This window comes from Rhinatrema bivittatum, chromosome 1, assembly GCF_901001135.1.
Source record: "Rhinatrema bivittatum chromosome 1, aRhiBiv1.1, whole genome shotgun sequence".
NCBI classification, from domain to species: Eukaryota; Metazoa; Chordata; class Amphibia; order Gymnophiona; family Rhinatrematidae; genus Rhinatrema; species Rhinatrema bivittatum.
The window spans coordinates 838161109-838178643 of record NC_042615.1 but is presented as its reverse complement, the minus strand read 5'-3'; the positions used below and the strand labels follow the sequence as shown (position 1 = coordinate 838178643).

The 17535-nt window shown below is 46.5% G+C and overlaps 1 protein-coding gene across 1 annotated transcript in view; it reads left to right on the top strand.

Moving 5' to 3' along the window:
• LOC115079676 (myosin-IIIb-like) overlaps positions 1-17535 on the top strand; it is a gene marked incomplete in the record, with an annotated part of 167255 nt that overhangs the window by 37883 nt on the left and 111837 nt on the right. The window contains 3 exon segments of the mRNA XM_029583432.1: positions 5161-5226; positions 8647-8777; positions 16657-16759. Of these exon segments, the coding sequence (XP_029439292.1) occupies positions 5161-5226; positions 8647-8777; positions 16657-16759 (300 nt within the window).

The window sequence follows — 17535 nt, the reverse complement described above, 5'->3', positions numbered from 1 at the left end:
ACATGCTAACTTCATGGAGTGCCCCCTAGTCTTTCTATTATCTGAAAGAGTAAATAACCGAGTCACATCTACCTGTTCTAGACCTCTCATGATCTTAAAGACCTCTATCATATCCCGCCTCAGCCGTCTCCTCTCCAAGCTGAAAAGTCCTAACCTCTTTAGTCTTTCCTCATAGGGGAGCTGTTCCATTCCCCTTATGATTTTGGTCTCCCTTCTCTGTACCTTCTCAATTGCAATTATATCTTTTTTGAGATGCGGTGACCAGAATTGTACACAGTATTCAAGGTGCAGTCTCACCATGGAGAGATACAGAGGCATTATGACATTTTCCGTTTTATTCATCATTCCCTTTCTAATAATTCCCAACATTCTGTTTGCTTTTTTGACTGCCGCAGCACACTGAACCGACGATTTCAATGTGTTATCCACTATGACGCCTAGATCTCTTTCTTGGGTTGTAGCACCTAATATGGAACCTAACATCGTGTAACTACAGCAAGGATTATTTTTCCATATATGCAACACCTTGCACTTGTCCACATTAAATTTCATCTGCCATTTGGATGCCCAATCTTCCAGTCTCACAAGGTCCTCCTGCAATTTCACAATCTGCTTGTGATTTAACTACTCTGAATAATTTTGTATGATCTGCAAATTTGATTACCTCACTCATCGTATTCCTTTCCTGATCATTTATAAATATACTGAAAGGCACCGGTCCCAGTACAGATCCCTGAGGCACTCCACTGTTTACCCTTTTCCACTGAGAAAATTGACCATTTAATCCTACTCTCTGTTTCCTGTCTTTTAACCAGTTTGTAATCCACAAAAGGACATCGCCACCTATCCCATGACTTTTTACTTTTCTTAGAAGCCTCTCATGAGGAACTTTGTCAAATGCCTTCTGAAAATCCACTACATCTACCGGTTCACCTTTATCCACATGTTTATTCACGCCTTCAAAAAAGTGAAGCAGATTTGAGAGGCAAGACTTGCCTTGGGTAAAGCCATGCTGACTTTGTGCCATTAAACCATGCCTTTCTATATATTCTGTGATTTTGATATTTAGAACAATTTCCACTATTTTTCCTGGCACTGAAGTCAGGTTAACCAGTTTGTAGTTTCCTGGATCACCCCTGGAGCTCTTTTTAAATATTGGGGTTACATTAGCTATCCTCCAGTCTTCAGGTACAATGGATGATTTTAATGATAGGTTAAAAATTTTTACTAATAGGTCTGAAATTTCATTTTTTAGTTCCTTCAGAACTCTGGGGTGTATACCATCCGGTCCAGGTGATTTACTACTCTTCAGTTTGTCAATCAGGCCTACCACATCTTCTAGGTTCACCGTGATTTGATTCAGTCCATCTGAATCATTACCCATGAAAACCTTCTCCATTACAGGTACTTCCCCAACATCCTCTTCAGTAAACACCGAAGCAAAGAAATCATTTAATCTTTCCGCGATGGCCTTATCTTCTCTAAGTGCCCCTTTAACCCCTCGATCATCTAACGGTCCAACTGACTCCCTCACAGTCTTTCTGTTCTGGATATATTTTAAAAAGTTTTTACTGTGAGTTTTTGCCTCTATGGCAACTTCTTTTCAAATTCTCTCTTATCCTGTCTTATCAATGTCTAATACTCCTGGGGGAATTCTGTGCAAAAAAAAATTTAAAATTCTGCGCAGAAAAACTGAAAGTTCTGCAAATTTTATATTGGTCACAATAACACAATTTACATGACAGTCTTTAAGTAATCAGGATGAAAAAAAGAATAGATGCCAATAGTCTAATGTAATTCCTTTATTGAAGTGGAGGCTCTCTCTCACACCCTCCCCACCCTCCTCTTACCAACCATGTCTCTGTCACTGCCCCGCTCTCACACACACATTCTCTCTCACCCTCCCCTCCCTGACACACATTCTCTCTCAATGGCATGCCACGGGACCCACGTCGTTTGTAGCAAAGATGAAGGCCTGGCGCGCCATTCGTGGCACACGGGGGCCTTCCATTTTTGCCTTGAGCAGAAAATGGCAGCAGACACCCTGGGCACGCCGCGAACGGAGCGTGTACCGTGGCACACGCTCCGTTCGTGGTGAAGATGAAGGCCTGGGCACGCCGATTGCGGCACACGGGGCCTTCCCTTTTCGCCGCGAACAGCTCGCCGGGACTTCATCTTCGCTGGAAACGGAGCGTGTGCTGTGGGACGCGCTCCATTTGCTGCATGTCAGGGTCTCCTCTGCTATTTTCTTCCTGTCCCGTGATGGCTGCTGTCCTTCCGGTTTTGAATAGTCTTCCGGTGAGGGAGGAAATCTGCGAGGCGATGGTGGAAATCTGTGGGAAGGAGGAATTCTGCACAAATTCTGCATTTTGCAGTAGCGCAGAATTCCCCCAGGAGTAATTGCCAACGTTTATGCATTATCCTATTTTCTTCTGTTGGATCCTTCTTCCAATTTTTGAATGAAGATCTTTTGGCTAAAATAGCTTCTTTCACCTCCCCTTTTAACCATGCCGGTAATCGTTTTGCCTTCTTTCCACCTTTCTTAATGTGTGGAATACATCTGGACTGTGCTTCTAGAATGGTATTTTTTAACAATGACCACGCCTCTTGGACATTTTTTACTTTTGTAGCTGCTCCTTTCAGTTTTTTTCTAACAATTTTTCTCATTTTATCAAAGTTTCCCTTTTGAAAGTTTAGCACGAGAGCCTTGGATTTGCACACTGTTCCTTTTCCAGTCATTAAATCAAATTTGATCATATTATGATCACTATTGCCAAGCGGCCCCACCACCGTTACCTCTCTCACCAAATCCTGTGCTCCACTGAGAATTAGATCTAAAATGCTCCCTCTCTCGTCGGTTCCTGAACCAATTGCTCCATAAAGCTATCATTTATTCCATCCAGGAACGTTATCTCTCTAGCGTGACCCGATGATACATTTACCCAGTCTATATTGGGGTAATTGAAGTCTCCCATTATTACCGCACTACCAATTTGGTTAGCTTCCCTAATTTCTCTTAGCATTTCACTGTCCGTCTCACCATCTTGGTATTAAACAAGGAGATAAGTGGAAACCACCTTTTAATACCAGAGACAGACACATCCACAATCCTGATGGGAGTCTGAGCCCTATCTATCATCCTGTTTTGCTGGTGCTGATCTTCCTGGCCGGATTTTCTAGGGCACTTAAGAGCTGAGAGACTGCTCCTACAAACAATTCAACTAGAGCCCATTATTTGTCATTTAGCAAAAAACTTATAGAGCAAGGTATTTTCTACAGATGTTTTATTGTTGTTTTAAAATTTCATTTCAGTTAAGAACAGGACTTCCAAGAGCTCACTGAGTATGATGGGAATCAACCAGCGAGGGGAATAGCTTGGGATTACCAAATGTGTTTGAGATTTTTTAATGTAGGAAATACCGAGGTCTTGTATGAATGTTAGTTCATCAACTGTTAAGTAAATAAAAGGAGACATTTACATTGCATTTTCAAATTTTCACACTTGCTTTTCCAGCAAGTTCTACCCCCAGAAACATCAGGTGCAAATGACAGCAAGAAGTTTATACCTGTAGCAAATGTCAGAGAGAAAGTAGATGCACACATTCCAGTGTTGTGCAGCTCCAAAAATGAGGTTTCATTTTATTGTTGTTGTATTTGGAGAGCTTTTTAAATCAGAAAACTGTTTTATTTAATGTTTAATTTATTTCAGTACCTTTACTGAAAAAAAATAAATTTTTAACCCCCCCCCCCCAAATAATAATCATAAAACGAAATGCTAGGGATCCCCTGCTACCCTGGTGGTGCCAGAGCCAGGAAGTATCCTGGTCCCCACTTACCAAGTCTGTGAGGTCCACTGCAAAATAAAAGGTTAGAAAGGCTGTCCACGGACTTCCTGCCCCCTCAGTGTCACGTTAAAAATGACTTGAAGAGCAAATAAGGGGGTGGAGAGAAGGCATTCATGGTCACGTGGACTCTCTCACATCCCAAGCTTTAGTGGAACGCACTCCTCTCATTGTTAAAACTGGCGCCAGTTTGTCTCGTGGCCCATCAGTGCTGTCTTCAAACTGGCGCCAGTTTGTCTCATGGCCCATCAGTGCTGTCTTCAAACTGGCGCCAGTTTTGTCTCATGGCCCATCAGTGCTGTCTTCAAACTGGCGCCAGTTTTGTCTCATGGCCCATCAGTGCTGTCTTCAAACTGGCGCCAGTTTTGTCTCATGGCCCATCAGTGCTGTCTTCAAACTGGCGCCAGTTTGTCTCGTGGCCCATCAGTGTTGTCTTCAAACTGGCGCCAGTTTTGTCTCGTGGCCCATCAGTGTTGTCTTCAAACTGGCGCCAGTTTTGTCTCATGGCCCATCAGTGTTGTCTTCAAACTGGCGCCAGTTTGTCTCGTGGCCCATCAGTGTTGTCTTCAAACTGGCGCCAGTTGGCCATGAGACAGGCAGCAGGGTGATGCCGCCAGTCAAATCCATGTTCTTGTCGGACCTCTGAGACCAGCACCATTTCAAAGTTGCTATGGTGCTGGTCTCACAGGCGGCTGTGGATCTTGAGGACAACACTGGTGGCGCAGGAGACAGGTTGGCATCCCTTCTGCCCCTTTTAGTTTGCAGTGGACCCCATGGGAGGGGTAAATGTGGACTGCGATGGTTCCAGTAGCTTTTGTGGGGAGGGAGGGGTCAGCAGAGTCCACAGGGCAGGTCACAGGTCAGGCTCCGGGGTAGCTGCTGAACTGTGGGGCAAGCCATGGTATGGGGAATTCTTTTTTTCAAAACAAAACAACATTTTTAATGGGTTTTTCTTTTTTTGCATTTAGGAAATGTAATGAAAAGAAATAGGAAAACTAGTTGACAATTCCTGTTTCATTAGAAAAGAATGCGCATCCATAATATATTCCCACTGAGCACTGGTGGAAAGTCCGTGGTTAAAAAATCTGCAAGGTCATCTCAGGGAGGTGAGAGAGGGCAGGCCACATCTGGAACAGACTCCAGTGCAGGGTAGAAGAGCCGAATTCAGGCACGGGACAGGCACACAGGGAACTTAGAGGACCACAGATAATCTGAGACCAGTAGGGAGGCAAAAATGGGCAGACTGGTGAGACCGAATGAAACTTCTCTGCTGACATTTTCTCCTTCTATAATTTGTGATTTTCATTGTGTTTTGCAGACATACATTGGAGATATTCTCATAGCAATGAATCCTTTCTGTACCCTGCCACTGTATGAAAAATCGGTGAGTACCTGCATGATGGCAGAAATTATATCCCAGAATAATGGACTACAGCTTCCCTTCCTAAATCCTACTGTACTCAATAGTGAGAAGACCTTATACCACCCAGTCTGTAACTCCTGCTGTACCTCACAGGGGGAGGGGATCATACACCCCCCACCAGTCTGTAACTCCTGTGTACCTCACAGGGAGAGGGGATCATACACCCCCCATCTGTAACTCATCTGTACCTCAAACAGGGGAGGGGATCATAAACCCCCCCCACCAGTCTGTAACCCTGCTGTATCACAGGAGAGGGGATCATACACCCCACCATTCTGTAACTCCTGCTGTACCTCCACAGGGGGAGGGGATCATACCCCCCCCCACCACGTCGTAACTCCTTCTGACCTCACAGGGAGAGGGAGTCATAACCCCACCAGTCTGTAACTCCTGCTGTACCTCACAGGGGAGGGGATCATACAACCCCCCCCAGTCTGTAACTCCTGCTGTACCTCACAGGAGAGGGGATCATACACCCCCCCAGTCTGTAACTCCTGCTGTACCTCACAGGGGGAGGGGATCATACACCCCCCCAGTCTGTAACTCCTGCTGTACCTCACAGGGCGAGGGGATCATACACCCCCCCAGTCTGTAACTCCTGCTGTACCTCACAGGGAGAGGGGATCATACACCCCCCCAGTCTGTAACTCCTGCTGTACCTCACAGGGAGAGGGGATCATACACCCCCCAGTCTGTAACTCCTGCTGTACCTCACAGGGAGAGGGGATCATACACCCCCCCAGTCTGTAACTCCTGCTGTACCTCACAGGGCGAGGGGATCATACACCCCCCCAGTCTGTAACTCCTGCTGTACCTCACAGGGGAGGGGATCATACACCCCCCCAGTCTGTAACTCCTGCTGTACCTCACAGGGGGAGGGGATCATACACCCCCCCCCCAGTCTGTAACTCCTGCTGTACCTCACAGGGGGAGGGGATCATACACCCCCCAGTCTGTAACTCCTGCTGTACCTCACAGGGGGAGGGGATCATACACCCCCCAGTCTGTAACTCCTGCTGTACCTCACAGGGGGAGGGGATCATACACCCCCCCAGTCTGTAACTCCTGCTGTACCTCACAGGGAGAGGGGATCATACACCCCCCCAGTCTGTAACTCCTGCTGTACCTCACAGGGAGAGGGGATCATACACCCCCCCAGTCTGTAACTCCTGCTGTACCTCACAGGGAGAGGGGATCATACACCCCCCCAGTCTGTAACTCCTGCTGTACCTCACAGGGAGAGGGGATCATACACCCCCCCAGTCTGTAACTCCTGCTGTACCTCACAGGGAGAGGGGATCATACCCCCCCCCCCAGTCTGTAACTCCTGCTGTACCTCACAGGCAGAGGGGATCATACACCCCCCCAGTCTGTAACTCCTGCTGTACCTCACAGGCAGAGGGGATTATTCTCCTTCTGTCTGCTTTATTTTCTGAGAATGACTCGTTCCTGCATTGCTTTCCAGGCCTGCAGTGCAGAGCTGAATCAGACTTTGTTAGAGCAGTGCTTAGATATAGTAGATCATTGAAGAACATATACAGTACATAGATGTAAAACTGAGGGACATGTGCGTGCCGGCATCCTCGCTGTTCCTCTGCTAGCGCTGAGATTGATAAATAAATCTTTTCAGAATCGCCATCTTCTGCTTTCTTCCTCCCTCCTCCTCTCACCCTCACCTCGCTCCCTGACTCCTGCCCCTTTCTTACAAAATATTTTATTTATAGAATATTTCCAGGAACGTGTTGAACTTGCTAAAGAATATTATGATAGGAAATTAATTAAATGAATGAATTAAATGTATATGAAGTTCCAGCAATAGTCCCCAAATGGAATGAAGAATGGGGGAGAAGGAAACGGATTTGTAGGAATTTGTAGGAAGAAAATTAATCATCTAATGGTTATAGCGGGTACCACACTCCTAACCCTTCATGCACTCACTTAAGATCTTTTCTGGATTTTTAGAAATTATCTGTTGTGGGGCATAAAAATGATAATTAATCTGGGAATAAGTGACTAAGCATTTACAAGGCTAGCGAAGCTGCAAGAAAATGAGTGTCCTAGCACGTAAAGAAAACCTTTTCCTTTTTTCCTGATTCCCTTTTATTACATCTGGAAAAATCCTAATCTGTGGCCCCATGAATTTCTGATTTGGCTTTCAATAATGGAAATGCTTTGCCCAAGTCTTGTCTGAACACAGTGGACACGGATATGAGGAAGCTCAGTCTTGTTGCTCATAATCCAAGCTTTGCAGGAAGGCGGTAAGACCGAGGCTCTGCTGAGCTATCCTGCTCCTTTCCTAGGCAGATAGTAACCCCTCTTCCTCGGAGGGACTCCTGCAGGTCCACCAGATACCTTCTGAGGGTCTCTGCAGGAGAAAAACCTCTCAGAAATAGAAGACGTCATTGCCTGGCTTGATTTTCTGCTTGTTCCAGTCTTCTGTGTGTGTACAGCTCATCTGGAATCGATGAGGCATTCACACATCATCTTCTTCACTGCCCCAAAAGTCTCCCTGAGCTGCTTAGAGTCTGAATCTTGTGCAATACTCAGCATTTTAACATCTTCACCAGAAGGGAACTGTCATTTTACAGGGGCTCCAGTCCTACAAGGACAGCCCAAATGTCACCCAAAGCGAGTCCCAGGGTTTGACTATGGACTCGTGCTCAGAAGACACCAAGGGATCCAAGGTTCTGAGTTCTGGACTCTCCACGGATCCAGCTCTCCCCTGGACTCCCCGAATGGGAAAGGTAGCAAGCAGAGAGGTCTCCCCTAATCTACCAGCAGCTTTCTCTCACTCGGCACCAGGAATACGTCCGGGCTAGAATGCGGCTTGCAGCAGAGTCTGGAGGGAGATGAACACCACCTCTTCCAGCAGGTCTGGCACTCCTTTACCTCTGCAGCACACCCAGCTCATGTTCAGGAAGTGATCCGGCCTGTGCTTGAGGTTTCAGCAGGGAAATCCACACTTTACTCTTACATTTAGTGGGCATAGTGAGGATCAAGGAGTACGATAACCCTGAAAAGGAGAGGTTATAGCTGCTCGATCCTAGATGCTCACATTGCCACCCACGACGAGTATAGCCATCTGATGTCCCTTTTCCTGCACTACACTAGTGAAAGGCAGTAACTTGACTGCTGAGATGCATGCATGCTCTTGCACTTTTTCACCATCTGTTACCTTCTGCTGCGGCCGACTCTTGGATTTTGGTCACAGTTGATGACCCAACAGATTTATTTTTCAGCCCTTATTGTAATCGTCTGAACAAATCACCTCCTTGCAAGGAGGAAGTAGTATCTTTCCCTGAGCTCTCTCGGCCAGTCCTCGCTATGGATGACAGAAAGGATCCTAGATTTGAATGAGCTCTGTTAATTGTTTCTCTGTAGGTGTCGGAGATGTACAAGAACCATGATAAGAGTTGCCTCCCGCCGCATATCTTTGCTGTGGCTGCACGAGCCTATGAGGCCATGAGGGGACGATGGGCAACAGGACTGCAGAACCAGTGCATCGTCATCAGGTAGGGGAGTGGGCCTCGTATCACAGTGGGGATTTAACCAGGTCCTCTATCAATACCTTTATTACTCCATGGTGAGACTGTACCCAGAGTACTGTGTGCAGTTCTGCTCATCAGAAAAGACAGCAGAATTAAAAAAAAAAAAAAAAAAAGGTACAGAGAAGGGCGACCAAAATGATAAGGGGATGGAACAGCTCCCCTATGAGGAAAGGCTGAAGAGGTTAGGGCTGTTCAGCTTGGAGAAGAGACGGCTGAGGGGGGATATGATAGAGGTCTTTAAGATCATGAGTGGAGTGGAATGGGTAAATACAAATTGGTTGTTTACTCCTTCTAAAAATAAAAAGACTAGGGGACACTCCATGATCCCCCAACCATTTCTCTCCATACCATCTCAGTTATCCAACAACCTCTATTTAAGTCTCTCTATTTAAGCCTCGTTCATTATATAGTTTATTTAATTTTGTTTTATTCACTGTTTTCCTATAAGTTCTATGTAAAGCCTCTGTTTTGCTGATTTTGAAGTTATAATGTAAACCGAACTGATGTAATCCTACGAAGTCCGGTATATAAAAACCATAAATAAAATGGTTACTAAACACATTTAAAAGAAATTGGAAAAAAATATTTTTCACTCAACGCATAATTAAGCTCTGGAATTCATTGCTGGATGATGCAGTAAAGGCAGTTAGTGTAGCTGGGTTTAAAATAGGTTTGGAAAAGTCCATCCATCGTTATTAATCAGGTAGACTTGGGGAAAGCTACTACTTATTCCTGGGATAAGCAGCATAGACACTATCTACCTTTTAGGATCTTGTCTCATACTTGTGACCTGGACTGGCCACTTTTGGAAAGAGGATACTGGGCCTAATGGACCCTTGACATTTGTTTTACTGGAACTCATAAAGTTATTCTTATAATAGAGTAACATAGTAATGACGGCAGAAAAGGACCAAATGGTCTATCCAGTCTGCCCAGCAAACTTCTCATGATAATATCTGCCAGTCAGTGCAGTTTTTCTACTACCCATGTTTCTCTTAAGGGTAGTCTGGGCAGTTACCCCCAAGCCTTATTATAAGGGTAGTAATATTTAGAATAAAAAAAAAAAGCAGCAATGAAACCCATAAAAAATTACTGCTCGCAACATTTTTACTGGTAAAGAGTCTTCTTGAAAATTCATAAGAACATAAGAAATTGCCATTCTGGGTCAGACTAAGGGTCCATCAAGCCCAGCATCCTGTTTCCAACAGAGGCCAAACCAGGCCACAAGAACCTGGCAATTACCCAAACACTAAGAAGATCCCATGCTACTGATGCAATTAATAGCAGTGGCTATTCCCTAAGTATAATTGATTAATAGCTATTAATGGACTTCTCCTCCAAGAACTTATCCAAACCTTTTTTGAACCCAGCTACACTAACTGCACTAACCACATCCTCTGGCAACAAATTCCAGAGCTTTATTGTGCGTTGAGTGAGGCAGGCACTAGAGGTAGCCAACTATCCAAGAAGCAAACACGTGATGCTCGCTTTACGGACACTGAGAAGGAGCTACTGTGCCACACTCTCTGCAAGAACTACAGAGTTCTCTTCAAATCTAAGGCTTCTTGCTCTACGAAGAAACGGATTTGGGAGAGGATTGGGCTGGATGTCAGCTTCCTGTCTGTTACACTCAGGGAGGTCAAACAGATCCAGCACCGGTGGCGCGACACTAGAAGGGAGGATAAAGAAAAGGACGCCAAAGCTGAAGCAGAATCGGTGGAGGGCCACCATGTAATATTGTTTTGACACTCCTTGAAGAGCTTGTTCTGAGTACTGCGTGGCCAGAGGTTGTGGCCAATGTGGCTGCACTGTACGGTGCAGACACTGGAGCGAATGAAGGTATGCATTTGGTGCCTTCTTGTTTGCATTGCATTTTTTTCTTTAGGGCTCTTGGGAGGGCAATAGTTGAGAACTAGAACTTCAACTTGTCTCTCTCCATCTTTCTCCACAGAAGTTGCAGAGGAAGAGAATGAATCCATTGCCACGCCGGAATTTGTTTTCTCAATGTCCACCAAGGAGTCTCCCAGCGAACAAGGACAGGATGGTGATACCCAGGCCCTTCACACTAAACCTGGTCAAAGTCACATCACGAACCCAGGGACGTGAGGCATCTGCGGCACCAGACCAGGATCAGGCAACAGTGGTACGTGACCTGGAAGAGGTGTTATTTGGTATTGATGGGCTAAACGAGCACTTCATGTCTGAAATAACATCATGACCAGACCAACACAATGAGTTAATGCTCCAGGAACTCAAGCAAATATGCACAGAGATCACAGGGGTAGTGGCTACTCATTCCAGGCTGATAATGAACTGAGCAGTGCCATCCAGGATGTAGCCGCTGTTTTGCAGTCTGGAAACCACCCATGACTATTGGTGAAATAAAAGTATTTTACCTATGAAAGCAATGAATTCTGTTTCTTATTTATGTGCTCTTGTTTTGATAAAGGTGGGGACCCTGGCCCAGAACTATTCCAGGTAATTAGTCACCGACATTAAACATGATTTTTAACCCATGCAAATATAAAACATATCGGATCATATCTTATCATTGCCGTCTCCCTCCCCTCTTCTCCAACCATCTGTCATGCCTCTCCCCTTGTATCATCATCCTTTGCCCCTCCCATACCCACCACTACCACCTACAGCATCTGTAACATCATACAATTAAATCCAACCTCCCTCGAATGCTATGTACACAGGACAACCACCAACAGTTTGTATTCAAATTATTATTTTTCTTAAATTTAAATATTTTTTGAACAAAATATTAAAAGTGGAGGCAGGAATGGAGAGGAGGAGCATGGTCATTGACGACGGGGAGATGGTGGCTGATTTTATGGAGCCCGGGGCATGACCAGCGATTGAGCTGTTGCCATGGATTGCAGCAGCTCAATAATTTCCTGCTGGCCATGCCACAAGGCCTGCAAGATGGCCACTATCTGCACTGCCAAGCCCTCCTTGACATCCAGACCATGGGTCAACTGGAGAGCCAGCACAGCATCCAGGCGTGCCTCCATGGGAGAGAGCCTGCCTTGCTCTTGTGGCCCTTCCCCAGATGCTGCACTGGACTCGAGGAACCGGCGACCTGCTCCTGATGCCTCTGGCGTGACCCGGTCATTGTTGTCAATGATGACCTCCTCGGCCTCCATGGCTGGTGGGGCTGGAGAAATGGGTGATGGAGGTGCAGCCTCTTGCTGTGGCGGTGGTGGTGGTGCTTCCTTCATCTCCCCGTTGCTGGAGGCATCCAAAATGAGAAATAAGAAATTATTACTAGGGTTCAAAGTATGGGAAATGAGACAGGCGAGCTTGACAGAGTTAAATAATAATTGCTCATAGTTTATATAGGCTGGTACTGTTAAAGGCAAACCTTGTTGTGGGGGTGGCGAGGGTGGTGGCGGTGGTGATGGTGGAGGAGGCCTTGCCCCCTCATCTTCCTCCTCCTCCAAAGCACTAGAGGTGTCTGAAATGAGAAATATGAAAGCGTTACTAATGTGCACAGGGAAAAGATCCCAAATGGCAGGGTGGAGATAGTGTGCTTACTATTTGTAATTGACATAATTAAACATTTAAGACCTCACACTTCTTACACCTCTTGCATGATCACAACACTGTATTCACCTTTTGTATAGTATTTACAAGTTTGATGTGAAACCAACAACACATACCATCCTGTGGCCCAGGCCGGGCGTGCAAGCCCTGAAGGAACTCCCGGTCCTCCCTGCGTAGTCTCCGGCCCTCTTTTTCAATGCCTTGACCTGGTGACAAAGAAAAGAAATATAACATTTTTAAGAATGCAAAAAATTGATCTATGCCTGCAATTTTGAATAATATTTTCCCTCCTGAGCACCAGCCAGGCCTCATTAATCTGATTCCAGTCTGTGGGCATCCACAGTGAAAATACAGGTGCCTCCCATCTGCCACTATGAATTTGGGCCAGCAGCCGGACATCCCCTTCGCTAATCTTGGGCAGCCATCTTGTTTTGTATGGAAAGCACCGCACAAAGTGGATGTCTTGGAGAGGCTGCGGGGACGGACGTCCACGATCATGCGCACTAAAGACCTCCTCCGCGTGCACATCCTTTATCCGCATCACAACTGTAAACAGACATCCAATACTCATTTTGGTCTCTCACACCCCTATTGCCTTGGCCTTTCCAAGGCATCCATGGTTGTGTTGGGCACGCAGTACCTTCCGGATGACACAAACATAGATTCTCTACCATTTGGCCTAGAACAACCTAGAACATAGACGCCCTAGTATTAGCCATATTCTCCTCCCCACCTGATAATAGAACCCAGTACTAGGCATATTATTCTCCAACTCGCCTCTGAACTTACCTCCCTTGGGAAGGAAACTTGGGTGTTGAAAGTTGCCCTGAGTGCCTGCCAGGCCTCATCGGCCCAATCCAGGTCCCCTGGGCACCCAGGGCAAAAGTAGAGATGCTGTTCGTCTTCCACAATTAACTCTGCCAAGAGCCTGACATCTGCATCAGAAAAGTTGAGTAACCTTCCCCGTGGATTGGCTACCCAACACTATGCTCAAAATGGCCGTCTGGGCATGGCTGCAGGGGGTGGTCATACATGCTCTTGCATCCCTGCTTCTGGTGTCCGTGAAGGCTCCGCACGTTGCTGGTGCTTGAAAGTGCAAGGCAGGCTGAAACTGATGCATTGGAAAGGCCTTGGCCGTTTATTTCTGAAGGACATGCAGAGCCTCATGGATGCCAAAATCAGGATGTGCTGCGGGTTGGGTCTAGAGTAGGGATGCCAAAGGAACAGGGCTTGCAAGGTGTCCCTGCCTCGGGCATCCATGAGGGCTCCGCACGTTGCTGGTGCTTGAATGTCCAAGGCAGGCCGAAACAGACGCCTTGGAAAGGCCTTGGTTGTTCATTTCTGAAGGACATGTGGAGCCTCTTGGACAACAAAATCAGGACGCTCTGTGGGTTGGGTCTAGAGAAGAGATGCCGAAGGAACAGGCCTTGCAAGGCACCCCTGCCTCTGGTGTCAGCGAAGGCCCCCCCACGTTGCTGATGTTTGAATGTCCGAGGCAGGCCAAAATATGGACACCTTGGACAGGGAGAGTGATGTAAATGACAGAGAACAGAGTCGCTAACTAAATTCCAAACATTTATTGACCCAGAATAAAAATAGTATATATAAAATTCTTTTTGGTGCTGGGAACATCTTACATCCTTGGATCACAGCTCCTGAAGTAAAACACAAGTCAGGATTTAGCTTTTGCTCCCCAAGCATGATAGTGAGAGACCAAGGGGATGGTGCTAGATATTGCGAGGCATAGATGACGACTCCAGTCAAGATATGCAGCTAATGTACTGTTATAATAAGGAAAATATAAAAGATTTTGCAGAGGCATTTCATTGAATAAAGAGCGCATCAATATCCAGACAAGAGGTCAAGAGTTATAGATGTAATTAATAACACACAAGAAATAAGTCTCGATGATCCTTCTGTGAACATCATAGCCCCGCGCTGTGTGGTCCACCTCTGCAGCTGGTTCCAGAGGTGGATATGGCGGCAAGTTTTCTGCAACCTCAGCATGCACACCAAATCACAAACAAATGTTGTGTAGCATGCAGTAGGCTACCTTTTCTGCACTGTATTGCAGGGCTCCACCATAGTGATCCAGGCATCTGAAACTGCTTTTCAGTACTCCAAAGGTCCACTCTTATCACATTTCTCATACTGGCATGAGCCTCATTATAGTGTATTTCTGCTGCCGTGTGTGGGGACTGGAGCGGAGTTAGCAACCAGGGCTTACAGCCATAGCCGCCATCACCTATGTAAGGTGTAACCAAGAATGCATAAAAAAAACAATATCGTGACAACAGCAAGCATAAACATCGCATATAAATATACATATACTCTATTGTATACCTAACCACCCTAACACCACAGTCCTTAACGCATGCCATCATCCCACCGCTATCTAGAATCCCATCCCATAGACAATGGCACTTACCGAGCCGCCAGCCATCACTGTATCTTCCCTGTGGGAAATGGGCTTCAAACAATGAATGTGCAAGAATGTAAGAGTCATGGCAACTCCCAGGAAACCTTGCAACAACATTAAGGATTTGAAGGTGCGCATCACATACACCTTGCACATTCATCGAATGGAATTGCTTGCGGTTCCAGAAGGAACTCTCCTCTTCTGACTCTGGGGTCGATGCAATATGAGTGCAGTCAATGGCACTCGACACATTCAACATCTTTGCAATTGCCATGAACCCATTGCAGATCTCTTGCAGTTGCACTTGGTCCTTAGGAAACGCAATGTACTTCCTCAAGCGCCTCATCATTTCCTTCAAGACCTGTGTGAAATGCCGTGAGAACGAGGCCTGGGTCATCCCTGCAATGATTCCAACTGGATTCTGAAAACTTCCGGTGGCAAAAAAATGTAAAGCAGCCAGAAGTTTCGTCAACCCAGGCACAGCATGGTTGCAATTGGCCACGGGGGTCAAGGTCACTGCGCAGGTCTTCATATAGGGTCCGAATTGCCCGTGAGCTGAGCTAGTGCCTTTGCACCACATTTTGCTCGGGCAACCCAAAGAGAGTTGTCAGTGGGTGAAAGATACATTGCCGACATGGTCCATAGAAGGCTTTGGCCTGTATCAGAAACAAAAGAGCATAAAAACATAAGACATACCATACAGGATCAAGTATCAGCCTGTTGTATGTAAGAATAGCCTGAATAAATTTATTGGATGTCCATGTACGTTGCTGGCCTTGCTTGAACGTCCAAAGCAGGCATCGGTTTCGGCCATTTTTCGACCAGTTAAAGACGTCCAGCTAAGATGAGGTGAACGTGTTATGAATGAGTCGCGCACGGGTCAATGACTAGAAATACATGCTTTCCTTATGGACGACCATTTCTTACTTCCTCGGGTCTTGGTGCCGGGTTTTCTTGTGTTTGGTTTTTCTCAGGAGTCGCTCTCCTTTGTCTAGCATTCTTTATTCTTGCTTTCATATGTAAGAAAAAAGCTAGCAAAGCAAAAATGTACAGATAATCCATCTTGGATGCTATCTGATACATCTGCCATGAGTAGCGCCACCACACTAATGCCAGGGGCAGGGTAGGTGCAAAATTATACACAGTAAAAAGCTCGTTATGGACGTGCTACTTTGTACGAGGGTACTAGCTAATCAAGTCATTAGCATGCTATTTACATGTGGCAGGCGCAATTGTCTGCTCACAGTCTCGCGTGCACGCTATGGATGCGCTTATAAATTTACTGTTTTGGGTGCCCGGATACTGTTTCTAAATTGCGTAAAACGGCGTGCTACCCTGGGCGCACTTTATTGTATCGGTCTGTGTTTGTTATGCAGGTTATAATAAATATAAAACTGCAAAAAAAAAAAAAAAAAAATCACAAAATGGAAGGTTGAGCTCCCAGTCCCTGAATCCCCTGCACCACACACAGAGCCTCCAGGGCAGCAGACTTGCAGTGGGTCCGTGTTACTGAGTTTCTCATTGGCTTTCAGTCTCTGTGAGTAGCCAGGTGCACATATCATCCACTCTTAGCTTCTTTGAGGAAGAAACTGTTTTCTGGTGTTTTCTGTTTTCAGGTCATGGAGATTTGATTCTGAGCTGCTGATCCAGGTCTTGCTTTGAGGAGAGGTGTCTGCCTCTCTTGGTGACAGATGGGGGTTGTAAGAAATGCGGGCAGCTGAGAATGGAGCTCGCACCTTTAAGAATTCATTTGAAGCTCTTAGTACTATTGCCAGGCTCTCATCCCCCTGCTCTATCCCAAATATTAATAATCAGGTGAATAAAATGCACTGAATATCTCTGCTGTATTCAATATTTTCTTTCTGTTGGCAGTGGTGAGAGTGGAACAGGGAAGACTGAAAGCACAAAACTGCTTCTGAGACAGATCATGGAGCTGTGCCACGGGAACTCTCAACTGGAGCAGCAGATCCTGCAGGTGAAGGCTCGGGATCAGGGTGGGGAGGTGGTCAGACAGATCATGGAGCTGTGCCGATAGAGCAGCAGATCCTGCAGGTGAAGGCTCGGGATCAGGGTGGGGAGGTGGTCAGACAGATCATGGAGCTGTGCCGATAGAGCAGCAGATCCTGCAGGTGAAGGCTCGGGATCAGGGTGGGGAGGTGGTCAGACAGATCATGGAGCTGTGCCGATAGAGCAGCAAATCCTGCAGGTGAAGGCTCGGGATCAGGGTGGGGAGGTGGTCAGACAGATCATGGAGCTGTGCCGATAGAGCAGCAGATCCTGCAGGTGAAGGCTCGGGATCAGGGTGGGGAGGTGGTCAGACAGATCATGGAGCTGTGCCGATAGAGCAGCAAATCCTGCAGGTGAAGGCTCGGGATCAGGGTGGGGAGGTGGTCAGACAGATCATGGAGCTGTGCCGATAGAGCAGCAGATCCTGCAGGTGAAAGCTCGGGATCAGGGTGGGGAGGTGGTCAGACAGATCATGGAGCTGTGCCGATAGAGCAGCAAATCCTGCAGGTGAATGAAGGCTCAGGAACAGGGTGAGGGAGGTACTCGGAGGGATCATGGAGCTGTGCCGATAGAGCAGCAAATCCTGCAGGTGAAGGCTCGGGATCAGGGTGGGGAGGTGGTCAGACAGATCATGGAGCTGTGCCGATAGAGCAGCAAATCCTGCAGGTGAATGAAGGCTCAGGAACAGGGTGAGGGAGGTACTCAGAAGGATCATGGAGCTGTGCTGATAGAGCAGCAAATCCT